General features: G+C 39.2%; 1 protein-coding gene across 2 annotated transcripts in view; it reads right to left on the bottom strand.

Annotated features, from left to right (window-relative positions):
• Nucleotides 1–14,525, bottom strand: part of GTF2F2 (general transcription factor IIF subunit 2) — a 92,408-nt gene that overhangs the window by 2,753 nt on the left and 75,130 nt on the right. For both annotated transcript variants that reach the window (XM_072850183.1, XM_072850182.1), the window contains 2 exons: nucleotides 12,313–12,412; nucleotides 4,698–4,841 (listed from right to left, as the gene is read on the bottom strand). In XM_072850183.1, the coding sequence (XP_072706284.1) occupies nucleotides 4,698–4,841; nucleotides 12,313–12,412 (244 nt within the window). The remainder of the gene's footprint in view (nucleotides 1–4,697; nucleotides 4,842–12,312; nucleotides 12,413–14,525) is intronic.

Raw genomic sequence — 14,525 nt, 5'->3', positions numbered from 1 at the left:
ACCTAAGACAAATGTGCTCACTACAACAGCAATTAGTGTGCAAATGTTTTTGTACGATGACACTGCTCTTGCGCAATGCGTTTTTTAAAAGGTGGTGAAAGCAGGTGAAAAAGCGATTTCTACATGGGTATGCGTAGATGTGTATACCTGCATATCCACTGCTTTGTTTGCAATCCTTGTGCATACACGCGAGGTAGCTTTCAGTAGTGTCACTGACAGACACTTCAAAAGATGGCAGAGTGGGTGGAAGAAACACTCAGATTCAAGGTTAAATTCTGCTCTAGATCACACGGACAGATTAATGAGAATTGGAAAAAAATATAATTGTAGTTAGCCCCACGAAGTACATCCAATATGCAGTTCCTGGGCTGAGAGACCTAGTCTGCATCTGGGAAGCCAGGTCACAGGGTGTGACGATGCCGCAGGGCTCAGGCAGAACAAAACCGCTACGGCCTCACAGTCCACAGCTCCCGGCGGCTTGCTGCTGTTTGGTGGCAGAATCTTTGGGTGACATTTTGCACGAGGCAGTTCTCACCTCTCACTACTTGCTCATGCCTCCAAACCACCCACCCAGTTAAACTAAGGTTACTTTCAATTTCAACTAGTTTTCAGACCCAATTCCCCAGGCAGTTCTGCTTCTCTCTGGGCAAAACTTCCAAGAGTTTTGATTCAACAGCATAACAAAACGGAACAAAACCAACCCGAACTGCATAGTGAGGTAACGTCTGTGCCACAGTAAAGGCACTTCAAGCTGGGACTGTGAACTGCAGCAGCTGAGGATTTGCAACATATTCCTATTTGCCATCTCTGCTGCGGGGGGAAACAAGCAGCAGTGGTTTTAGGGAGGGCAGCTGAGAGCGTTAACCCAAAAAAATCAGTCTGCGTGCACAGACAATGCTGAAATGTTGGACCTTTTAGACAATTACAAATCGGGGATAATCCTGCTGTACTGCACCACACTTGAGAGCAAGTGGCTTGATGAGATGAGTTCAGGGGACGTTATGATTTTTCCTGCAGAATCACTTCTGCCAGAAACCAGGACCCTCCACCTTGGGTTTGCGCTGTGCCAGGCTGGCCTATACATCTTGAAGCATACTACATAGTCTGATCCTCTACCATCAAGACAAACCCCCCCACTTCCTCCAGCGATGCCAAATACTGAATTTTAGAGCCTGGTGAGTGCTAATCAGGGGCCCACAATTTCTTCTCAGAAAGGGATTCAATATGTTTGTATACATATAATTAACACAGAAGCTAATCTGTAGGTAATCTGTTTGTACATTTAAGGCATCCTCTGCTCTGTTACACCTTCCCTCATGATTTTTTCCATAAAATGTGAAATGTTACTATAGAATTATGGGATAAGAATTTCTGAGAGAGGAGTTAACTTCCAAGCTCTGAAAACCCTTCTGAAACTTTGAGGGGAACCCCCCTCCTCTGTATTTAGGATAACCATTACTTAAAGCTGAAACAGAAGAAAAAACTGCAATCAATCTACCCCATTTTGAAAAAATAAAGTTCATATTAGACCACTGGTTCCATACTGGTTCCATTCTTCACAAATATGTGATTGCTCACATAAAAAGCATATTATGTTCTCAGCCATGAAGTCCAAATCTAGAATTACTGCAGTATTTCCAGGGAGCACTCAGTATGTACATCTGGGTAGGTGGCAACAGATTTGCCTAGTACTGCAAATTGTTATTTTTCATTAAAAAGGAAGACAAATAAACCCAGGCTTCCCTAATATAACAGTAGTTTGCGTTCAGAATAGATTTGCTTTGTCATTTCACGATCGCAAAATAAAGATGGCAGCAATTTCCCGTGTAACATGCAGCATATTCTGTAGCAAGGGTTTAATTTACTATTTACATTTACCATTAGGTAAGAAAAATACCCTTAATTTGTTTGTTACTTCACTAACAAAGATGTTAATTCCCTTAGACAAATGTGTTTTAAATATTATTAGCCAGTGATGTAAGCACCTAGAACTTCATTTTAATGGGAGCTGAGGAGACAGCAGCAGCATTTTTTTCTCGTGTCTGAAAATAACCTCAACATTTAGAAACTCAAAGGAGAAATTACATACCCAGACAATCTTAGACACTATGACAGAAAACAAAGCAGTGAACACTCAGAAGAGATTAATTAGCAGCCAACCTCTGTACAGCATGGGGAAAGCATGCCTATTCACCTGTTGGCATTTTACTTTTTTTTGTCAGGTATAGCTGCTCTGCAAACAATACAGTCACAGTGGGTATTAGGAACAGGTAGTTTATTTTCAGAAAAAAAAAAAAAAAGTTGCACACCAGAGGTTGAAGTCTGCAGCACCAGGGATGCTCAAACATGGAGCAAACACCGGCTGAGCAGCAGGAACCAAGGGATAGTATTTTTAAATGGAAATGGATGCCATTAGCAACTCCCTATAGAAGTTTTTAATGGGAACCCAGATGGGAAATTAGGATAGCTTTAGATGAGGGGTAGATGACGTAGTGAAAGATAGTTTTGAATTTATCACCATACTGGCTACCCAGTGAATGAAGAAAGGCATTAGGAAGAGGATTTTGGTCATTTATTTTCTCGGGATATCGTGTCTGAGGGAGCTGGATGGGTACCAACACCTATGGCAAAACCCCAGCTGGGAATGAACACACAACCCTAACTCTCACACACAGCTCGAAACTGAGACCGCACAGCCCACTCAGGGGAAGAGGGTTTAATGGTTTGATTAATCTCAGGAGCCCTATGGGACTTTTAGCCATCACTAGACAGACCCAAATAAGAAACATAGATGCAAAGATATAGCCCAAATAACATGTGATGTTAGGTCAAATTAGTCTACAGTTTCCTTTTAACATATCTGCATTACTACAATAGTTAAAAAAAAAAAAAAAAGCCTAGATTGGCTGAGATGAAAGTACGCTGCACAGATCTACTATGCTACAGGCAGAGTATATTCAGGAACATATGATGACTGCAGAGATACATAGACAGGCATAGAAATTCATCATAAATGTAACAGAAGTTTTCACATGAGGTATTTTGCTCTATACATCTAATCTAATAACTACCCTGTACATCTAATCCTTACGGCAGTGACAGAGACAAAAATTGGATTAATCTTGCCCAACTTTGGTGCTTAATGAAGAAACTTGTGTCAGAAACACAGCTTTTCCGGGCTCCTTTGAGCTGATGCAGAGAGACAGGTACATTGAAGAGGTAAATCACATCATAGGAGGAAGAAAACTTTTGTTCTCCCATGGCTTAAGTGGGAGTTGTGGGTGACTATTTCTAGCTGAAGTCATGCTAGACAGGATAAATCTGCACCTACTTATATTCAAAGTGATCGGGATAGTGACTGTCACACCTATCTCTTACAAAAAGAAAAATATCTGAAAATTTTCTTGCCGCTCCCTTCATATTTTCCTCCTATTTACTCCTCCTTCTCAGCTCCCATGATCCACACACCTTCTCTGCCACACAGATAAGGAGCTGACTCATTAGATAAATGAATGGAATACAAGACACGAATACATTATCCAACTAGATTCTTCCAAGGTACTAGAACACTGTGAACCTACATGTATTTGAATTGGGTACATCTTTGTGTAGTTTCTTAACCAAACAGATTGTGCACCTTATACAAATCCTCTGATACAGATCCATTTAATTCTAAACATGAAGTGAGCAAAACCAGTAAGTATCTCCATTTTTTCCCCTCTTTTACAGAGGAATAATTTTTTCCATAATCCAGCTGTCACTGTTCCTTCTTCTGCCTTAGCTCTAACAACTTTTGAAATTGTTGCTCCATTTAGACTCAAACATGATTAATCCCTTGAAGTTTTGTGAAAACTGCAGCTGGGTTGAGGATAGATATCGAAGTCAGCAGTGAAAAACATCAAAAGATACTTCACATGTCATTGTCTCCCCCCGCTCCTGCCTGGTCTGCTCAAGGAAAGCTTGAACAGGGGAAGAAGGGAAAGAACTGGAAAGTTAGGGTTCATAGATGAAGGGGCTGGCAGACACTACAGGATAACAAAACCATCACCTAAGCACATCTTCATGCTTTTCTTGTTTGTGTATCAAAACAGTGTTTAAAAAACAAATCAAAATAAATCCCAAATATCACCCCCCTAAACTCTTAGTCTAAAAATTATTCTATTTTTAAAGGAAATCACGTGATTTTGGGGGTGTTGACATGATGCCTGAGCTCTTAACATGGACAATGCGTGCATTAATACTAATTCCACGAAACACAATTTTCTAGACCCACAGAAAAAAAGTAACCCCTGTTGCTATGCCAAGATGAAGTCCAGAAGCTGAAGGAAGGGCTGACACTCTCTACTGCCAACAGCAACAGAACTAGGCTGTTACTTCAGAGAGGACAGGAGTAGCATGGAAGATGTCACAGCATTACAGAATTTGGTTTCTAGTATTAAAGCAAACCTAAATAAGAAAGAGACTATTTAGGTTACTTAAACCACCTCTGTCAAGAAAAAGTATACTCACGGCAATGCCTAGTAACCTACACAGTCCCACAATGGTGAACTTAAAACTTGATTTCTGTTTGTTGTAAAACATATTTAGAGAGTTGTTTCAAAGGCATATAGTATATATTAAACTATTTTCTGGATATGGAAAATATACACAGTAGTAACTACTGAAAATGGTTATATTACAAGCCTACTAGTACGTACCACCGGCTGTTTGGTTATGTCCACCAGGTCTTTAATGTTGTAATATTGATGTTTCTCAAAGGCTGAAAAAAGCATGTCCAACACTTGTTGTTTATCAGCTCGAGCCCGTTTTCCATCTTCTTTCTTCTTCTTCTCATATTCAATCTATCAGATACAAAACACGTTTTAAAGACATTCATATGTAACGCTGTATAATACTCAGTGCTGAACATTAAGACATAAAAAACCTCTTCTGTTTAGTAAAACACTGTTCAATGACTAAGTGCTTTTCATCTGGAAAATTTTCTTTTGAGTACGCAAATGTTCTTTTATGAACATAAACTAAGCATTTTGTCATCAGCACAATAAGCTTTTCAGATATGTATCTCTGCTTTAACCAGTAAAAAACCCCAGAAATAGAGCTTGCATGATGTGCCCAAATCTGGAGAGAGAATTAATATTAGAACAGGAATCCAAACTGAGACAGTATTTTCACTCCACCTCTGTTGATATCAGCTTCTGAAGTATAATGACAAATATCAAACAACCTACAAATTGCCATACTCGGGAAACAGACCACAGACCAACATGGCTACATCAACAATCTTAACAACCACCTGCCCAAAGGATGCTCAAATGGCCCTTGGGCACTGCCTCATCTGCTCCAGAAACAGCACTCAAGGCAACCACTCCGTCAATATAAAAACCAATCTTCACCAAGTGAAGACACTTTGAGGATGCGGATGGTATCTCTTCAGGAGAAACCTAAGTAGCACACACAAAGTTACGGTAGTCAAAAAAAACCCCTTCCAAGCAAGTAGAGCCCCCCTGTTGCCACACATCATCCTGTTTCAGAATGCATATTAGTAAGTACTTAACTATTGTAATCTGCACAAGATGACCCTATATTTTTGCAGAAACTTTTATCGCCTCCAAACATATTTCCTGCATTTCCTCAGCTTCATCATCAGAAGCAAGATTTGCACAGATGAGCACACCCCAAACAAACCCCAATCACCACAGAGCACCAACTGCAACATGATCAATAAGGGACACACAACTGGCTGCCAGTGGGATAATTTTGTATAGGAGTCGTTCTGCCTCTGATGTCTCAAACCTGATCCTCAAAAGGAAGACTTTCAAAGAAGAAGCCTAGAGATGAAAATTCACAGTTCTACTGGATACTATAAATCTTATTTTTAAGAAGAGAGATTAGTTTTATGGCCCAATTTATTTTTTCCTATGTTTCCTTGCCAGCTAACTCCCTCCTACTCTCTGAGTGAAAATAGCCTGTCTCTTGGTATCTGTCCCAAAGTGGCAAAGACTATTACCACCTTTGCTGTTGCTCGCAGGTCTCTGGCCAGCCAACTCTCTCTTTGAAATCCTGAAACAGATGTACATCATTAAAGTGAATGCAGAGCAATTGTTCCCAACCTGTAGCTCGAAGTCTGTTGCTTCTGCTTAAAACCTAAGATGGGCTTGGGCAACCAAATACTTGTCTGCTTTTCCAGCTGTATGTTAGTATTATAAAAGATACAACCTCTCCACACAAACCCACACAATTGATTTTTATCTACTAATACACTTTGGTGTAATTACTTAACTCTTTAGCCTCTGCATTTTAAAAAAAATAAATCTTCAAAACAGTAATAGCTTTGCAACCATAGCAAACTGTAGCATCAAGTAAACCGACTTCACAGTACATTATCTTGGTTGCCATGATCTACAGCTGAATGGCTATGCCACAGAAACTAGAGTAGGAAAATAAATCTAGGACATTGGCCTTGCTATTAACAATAGTGTGTCAAAACATTTGCTTCTTCTGAAAGTACAACAGACAATTCATTAGGAACCTCTTTTGACCTTGAAAAGGTTTTAATTGTAAGCTTTGGAAGCCCTGCTGTGGATTCAATTTCTGTTTCTCTACTGGTATAGTCTCACTACACAGTATAATGCAAGTAGACTGCATCTAGTCGTAAATGCATGAAGTAGAACTGCAATGGTGTTGAAATATATATATGAACAAGTCTACTCAGCTGACACTCTTCAAAACTACAAACCCAAAATACCAAGCAGCACACCCAGGGTGTGCTCTGCCTTGCAACTCCACCAACAAAGCAGTTGTCCAGTGCTCTACTGGGTGTATTCACATAGTTATATAGGTATTGGAGAAGTAGGGAAACTCATTCACCTAAAAGTCTACTATGACCTACAGCACTACCTATGTCCTGGTAGGTGAGCAAGAGTTTCTTTATGAAGCACTGAAAGAAATGATACAAAAAGTGGGAAGTAGGAGGAGACTGGCCCTTTGCTGCATGAAATGTAGGATGAAATAGGAGATGTGTGAGAGTGCTTGTCTCCTGCTACCTGCAAGATAAGCAATACACTAAATCGACTGTTTGATTGCCAAAAAGTTCTTTGCATCTTATCTTCATCTGATCTGACACTAGTCAGTTTGCGGCATTAAAAATGCTTTAATTTACACCTGGCTCAAGTCAGAACTTACTAAGATATATGATGAGCATTTATATTTTTCTGACAGAGAAACCATCTCTCCAGAGCAATCATCTACTACCACTGTCATGTTCTAACTAAGCGCAATGGAGTAGGGACTTGCTGCAAGGACATGGGTGCATCCTGAGGACAGTGAAATATTCAGGGTTTAAGACATGCATTTTAAATTTATTTTAGTATGATAGTTGTCCCTTTGGTCCTAAAAAATACATGAATAGGTCACATCTCAGGCTACAGTCTAAATTTGATACTTCATGCTAGCACTGAAAAGCACCTGTTATGATCAGAATCCCATTACACTGTATATTTTGGAAGTTGTATTTCCATCTACAGGAACAATTTTGGTTTCTATTTTCTAATATTATTTGTATTTGAAAACTGTTGCTTTTCTTTTTAAGCTTGAGAGAGTCAAAGGGCAAACCCACTGTCTCATAAGTAATGAGACTGACAGCACTTCAAATAAACAAATGAGTAAGATCATCGCAAAGTATGGCAGTATCATCATTTGACATGGAATGAAACCAAAGTAGAGAGCTTACCTGGCATGTACAAAGTTGCAGACAGTGCCATGTTACATTGTGTTTTCGGAAGAAAATGAGTCAACAACAGCAACCCAAACATTATTAAAAATAATCTAATCTAGCTGGGTACAACAAATATTTTTTGGTCCTGCCTGAAAACTGCTCCAGATTGTTTCTCTTTGGTATTTCACAGTCAAACACAGGAATTACCGTCCCGTAGGATATATTGTATGTTTCTTTCCACATAAGAAGGAAAGCAGAAACTACAACTTTATGGAATCCTCTTCAAAAATCAAGACACTGACACTATGTTCTCCTGGAAGCAGTGTTTTCTAATTAGCCACTGCAGTCAACTGCAGTGGGCTTTCTTGAGCCTGAGTTTTCAGCCTTTTTTGACTCAGGGGTCCACAGAATTTTCCAGTTTCTCTGTGCAGTTGCTGATCAGGTCATGGCTGGTAAACAACACTCTACTGCATTTTCAATAGAGCCCTACTGCATTTGAGACACCGGCTTATGGGAGACTAGGACTGGGGACTTAATAAGGTTTTGAATATATGCATGTTAACATTTTACAAGAGGAAGAAATGGATTATCCAGCCTTCACTTGTTGCCAGAAAGGCCTCCGATACTTTAGAGGTCAAGTCCAGAAGACAGTAGGAGAGACAAAGGCATCTCTGTTTGCAAAGCCTGACTGAGTTCTGGGTTCCTGCGTACATTTGAGGTCACTTTTCAGTGTAAAGACCTATGTATTTGTTTTTAAGGTTAACAACTTTTCTCTGACTCAAAAACACCAGTTGAAAGATGCGGTGTGACAGATAAAGATAGCCAGTTACAGGCTGCATCACTCTGCCACAGCAGCAGCTATTATGCCTGTTCTTACCAAACCTTCTGCAATTTTCTACCTCCCCAAACAAAAAAACCAAAATTAACTAGAGGGAGAAAAACAAACCAACTGCAAACTCCTCAAGTGGAAGGTCAAGCTGAAGCGATGGAAGAAACCCATCTCCTCCTTTTATGTTTTTTGTTTTGTTTTTAAGGAGCAAGAACAAGAGCAAAGCACTGAGGTTATTACTTCTGTATGTGGCAGAGCTACGGGAATAAAGGATAAGTAACATGGACGTAATGGGAAAAGCTACTGGGACTCTCAAGACAATCTCTGAGAACAACAACAAAAAATCCATGGTACTGTTTGTACCTCTTCAAATGACATATAGCGAAAATGTGCTTAGCTAGCAACTAGCTACTAGTTACAACTCTCTCCGTGTGGAGAAAAAAAATACTCGCTTTAAAATTGATGTTTCCTACACAATGGAACAAAGTAACAATAGGGAAATTCTCAACATTATCTTCACTGATGTTAGGTCTCTGACAGGACTATTTCATGACTGGGTATAAAATCTTAATTATACGAATAGCAGCATCCTGGAAAATAACATGAAACAGTCTTTTTAAGCAAAGCACAATCTTTTTTTTTTTGCTAGTAAATTGTACTGCCCAGCATTCTTCTTTCTCTATTATTTTATTGCCTTGGTACACTCTCCCCAGTAGGAGCTTCTATTTTACATTCTCTGGATGAGCTAAAGTAAATCAAGGAGTGTTTGTATTCCCTATACAAATGCAATGTGAATATTCTAATATTCTTAATTCATTAATGTATAAAAACAACTTGCACAGAAAACTGAATATCAAACCCTCCCTTTGTTGAAAAGTTATTTGCAGCTGGCGGTCCCAGTTGCCCACATTTTAATTAGCAATACTCCAGCATTTCTCTCCAACTTCAGCAACAGCTCCCACTGTTGTCTAAAAACACGGAGCACATTGTGAAGTGCTATTTAAAAAAAAAAACATGGTATCTGTTGCTGTTTTCTTCTTTTTGTCTTGTGAATACACTGCTCATAGCAAGTTACAATGCAGCCTTTCATTTTTTTTTTCCTTCCAGTTTTCTTTGCAAACAGGATGTTTTATGCAGTAGGCTTAAAGCACTTTTTGAGAGTCGTGTTAGAGAACGCATATACATTGTAAACTAATTAGATTTATTTAAAATTGTGTGGTTTTTAAATTTAAAAAGTGTTAAAATACGATTTGCTTTCAAGGAAGGACCATTTTAGAACAAGCTGTCGAGTGCAGAAGCTACGAGTTTATCCCTGCAAGACTTCATACAGAAATCAATTTCTCTTTGTTTACCTTCCCAGTATGTTGCTAAGCTTGCTGAAAAGCTGCCAAAATTGCCTTCTTGAAGGTATCATTAATACCAAAGCTGATGTATTACACTGCTTCGGTAGACAGCTAATACAAAGGTGATAGAGAAGTGAGTCTAAATCTAAAGTTCTATCTGAAAATGTTTGAAAGAAGCCTTAAAGGTTTTCCCATCCCCTGGAGCACAGGTACCAACCTCTGTAGTACGGGAGAGTGGGAAGAGGGGAGACCACAAAGAAGCCTCTGAAGGGGCAACCAGGACCACTAGACTACTTTTCTGCTGTGTTACAAAAAATAATGAAGTCACAGAAAGATTCCAGCTGCAAGAACGTTGCAACCTTTTAAAGACGTGTATAATCTACGGGTATACAGAAAATGAAGGTCCCTTTCCCAGAGAAGAAAAGCTAAGTTATAATCCTGGCACATATCGTAATGGAATTGCAATTTCTTCTCATAAAAACGTAGGTTTAATATAATTTATTGGAAAAAAATAAAAAAAATCACTTTCCCTGTCCTTGTATTCAAAAAGCTATTGCTATTTCCTATCCACATGTAATTTCTTTCCATCCTCCTTCCTGTTATATGTTCATTTAGGGGTACATGGAGCAGCCACACTTAAGCCCCATTTAATATTCTATCATATTTTCCTTCAGGAAATTTTACTCCTTTCTTTCTTAGTAGACGCTTATTCTTTCCTCAGAAACTCCCCTGAAGATGACTGAATGCATCAGCATGTACGGTAGTTTGTACAATTTTTTCTTCTTTCTTGTGAAAAGTCCCCAACAGGGCTGTCATATGATTACAAGCAATACATCAAGTTTTAAGAAAGCAACTGCTGCTTGAAAACACCAAAAAAATTTAACCAAGAAGTTTAAAAAGTTCAAGGACATGTTCTCCCAGTCATACATCCTTTCAGTCATCTAACTTGAACCTTAATATAAGACTTAATGAAAACAAAGTTGTTGTAGAAAGTAGTGGTGCCTGGGCCTTTAGAGTCAAGGCATGGCCAAGAGTGACTCAAGTATAAGTATATCCTACTAGATTTTTCCCATCAGAACACGAAAAGTAAACACATTGCCAATGGATTTCCATTAGCATGGACAGCTATGTAACCGCTAAAAACATTACAACTAGGACACAAGAGCATCATAACTTTTAAGAAGCCTGGTTACATCCTGGTTATACCCCCTGAATCTCACACAAGACTTAAATTTCTGTAATGATACCACAACAGCAATTTGCAACTGGAATAAAGATTCAAAGATTGCCTCCAGGTTGAAGTCATAATGTTGTAATTATGCTAGTGTCAGGCAAGTGGCACAGAATCCCACTAAAAAGAGACGCTGTACATCACTGTAGCTTATTCCAGAATTAAAGAAGGAGAATAACAGTAGCATCATAAAACAATATACTCATATAAAATTGCATTTGCATAGCAGGATATACCAGTGTGACTATTTTGGTTAAATGTCATTCCCTTAGCTGAAATAGTTATATTGGTATGATCATCTATGTATAGATCAGACTTTCAACAGTAACTACTACAAAACAGTCCCATGAGAGAGAAATGATTATTTTTGGTTCTGTGGAAATAGACTGCCGTTCAGAATAATGCTTAAATATCATCCAGTATATTGTCATTTGTTTTATGTAAATAAAATCTTAATAAAAAGTGTAAAAGTTTAAATGACTAACACAGTGACTCATTTTCAGTATGACTTAACATTTCTCACATTCAACAGTAACAGCGATTATATATGCATACATACAAATTACTCAAAGAGGATCTTTAAGAAAAAGGACATTATAGTTTGTATGTACATCAACTGATCTGGAACAGCAGCGTGGGTGTAATATTGACAAAGCTAATGATGCAAATAACACGTACTATGAAGGTATGAAACTGTGAAAAATTATCAGCTGTTATTCTTTTCTACTTGTTGTCAGTTCCTGCAAAGGACTGGGAACTAATGATTCTTTTCAAGTCTTTTACCCACCTCCATATGATATTTTATTTGGCTCAAAGGAGTGCTTCCACATCTCATAGCACAAAGGCAGAACTACCTTTTATCCCCAGATTTCAAAATTACATTTTTAAAAAAAGACTAGAGGAAGAATGTTATAAAGACATTAGAAAAGGCTTGGGTAAAGGCGGTCTGCCCTCCATCAGATAACATGAGAGAGTTAGAATTGGCAGACCTTAGCCCCAAGGGTGATGTTGGTCTTGAGACAGAAAGACGATCCCCAGAAGACAAAATCAGGGAGAAAACAGATAACGTGGAACAGTTCCAAAGACAGTGGCCAACTGTGAGGGCAAGGGCTGCAGGACAGCAGCAGAGCGATTCTGGAGTCCTCAGCCAGATTCCTGGCTAGGAGAATAAGGGAAAATACTGAAAGCTACTTACGTTATATTGATGATTAGCCACCGGTTTATAGTTCGTGGTTACGGCTTTGTCCAGCTGCTGTGATAGCCTTACAGGTTTAGAAGATTCTTCTATCTGTAATCTGCAAAACAAAAGAAGAAAAGAATTAATAAAAAGTTCAGACAAGCACACACTTAAAATGAATTCTAAAAAGTCTGTAAGTATGAACCAGCCCTTATCAAAGTTCAGCTGCAAACAAATCATAAGGCAAAACAGATGCACCGTTCTGAATTAAGTTTTTCCTACAGTATCTTTGCTCGAGGACACTGTGGATTATTATGACACTATAAGCTACAGAAGATACTGAAATACTAAAAACCAAGCAACTGTGAAGGGAAGATACTAAAAAACATGTCTGAACACAAATTTTATTCCAAAAGCCTGATACTCAGGTGGAAGAAAAGCCCGTGCTCTTAAAAAAAGACGAAACCAAACCCAAATGAACCCACAATCTCCCAGCTTACTCAGCTGAGGGCTGAAAAAGCTTTCGATCCACCTCTGCAGACTCCCAGAGCACAATGAAGATCAGACTCCATGACCTTCTCTTAGATATTTTAATGTAAAAATACAAATTTCTGTGACCTTTCTTTTAGCATTACAGTAGAGTAACAGAGAACTTTTAAATTGAGCAGTTTTAAAAACATGAAGACAGAGAAATCCACCTGGGTTCAAACCAACGCACAATCATAGAATCACAGAATGGTTTGGGTTGGAAGGGACCTTAAAGATCATCTAGTTCCAAACCCCCTGCCATGGACAGGAACACCTTCCACTAGACCAGGTTGCTCAAAGCCGCGTCCAACCTGGCCTTGAACACTTCCAGGGATGGGGCATCCACAGCTTCTCTGGGCAACCTGTTCCACTGTCTCAGCACCCTCATAGTGAAGAATTTCTTCCTTATATCTCACCTAAATCTACCCTGTTTCAGTTTAAAGCCATTACCCCTTGTCCTATTGCTACATGCCCTTGTAAAAAGTCCCTCTTCAGCTTTCCTGTAGGCCCCCTGCAGGTACTGGAAGGCTGCAATAAGGTCTCCCTGGAGCCTTCTCTTCTCCAGGCTGAACAACCCCAACTCTCTCAGCCTGTCTTCATAGGAGAGGTGCTCCAGCTCTCTGATCATCTTCGTGGCCCTCCTCTGGACCTGCTCCAACAGGTCCATGTCCTTCTTATGTTGGGGGCCCCAGAGCTGGACGCAGTACTCCAGGTGGGGTCTCACCAGAGCAGAGTAGAGGGGGAGCATCACCTCCCTTGACCTGCTGGCCACGCTTCTTTTGATGCAGCCCAGGATACAGTTGGCTTTCTGGGCTGCAAGCACATATTGCCAGCTCATGTTGAGGTTCTCATCAACCAACATCCCCAAGTCATTCTCCTCAGAGCTGCTCTCAATCCATTCTCCACCCAGCCTGTATTTGTGCTTGGGATTGCAATCAAGTCTCAGTCATACAGTTAATGAAAGGTGACCTTCAGTCCTCTTTGGGAAAGTCTCTGAGAAGGTCAGAGGTTGAACACATTTTGTCAAGCTCATCCCTATGTAATTTAAAGCTTATATATGATGGTGTAGGAATGCTCCGTTTACTTCAGGTTTAGCACTCAAGAATTACCACTTGAAATGATGATGCACGAAGCCAAGCTTTAGAAAGGTGCAGGACAACATCCCTTCAGAGAAAATAGCTTAATGGCACATACGATTAACAATGAGATAAAATTAAGTTATCATCAGTGACATTATTTTGTTTCCAAAGGTGTATCTTATAGGCATCAGAGTCAATTTTCACTAAACACAATATAAGACTTATAGTCCAATAAATGTCCAGTGATGTTTGCTTCTTTCCAAAGAAAAAATAATATGGTGACATTAATGCAAATAATAACTACATGTTTACTAATGTAAAACACAAAAGCAATAAAACAGCCGGTACTTGAAAAAACACTGTAAGTGTTCAACATCACTGATTTTGTAAAAATATAATGCACACCCAAAAAGGTAATTTAAATTCAGCATGCTTCTGATTTAACACCTGAACAACCTAAATAAATTACATTTGAGGTAAGCATTAAATTAAGAAATAAATTTTCTAGTTGTAGCAACTGGAAATAAAGCCAATCATCCTTCATAGGTAGTACTGCTGGACAGTACTTGCCGGCAGTTTCGTCTCATACATAGATATAAACTTGCTTCCTCTTGCTTCCTCTTG

The sequence above is a fragment of the Ciconia boyciana genome, chromosome 1, assembly GCF_034638445.1.
Source record: "Ciconia boyciana chromosome 1, ASM3463844v1, whole genome shotgun sequence".
Classification (NCBI taxonomy): domain Eukaryota; kingdom Metazoa; phylum Chordata; class Aves; order Ciconiiformes; family Ciconiidae; genus Ciconia; species Ciconia boyciana.
The sequence above is the reverse complement of the archived record's forward strand: the minus strand, read 5'-3'. Positions and strand labels throughout refer to the sequence as shown.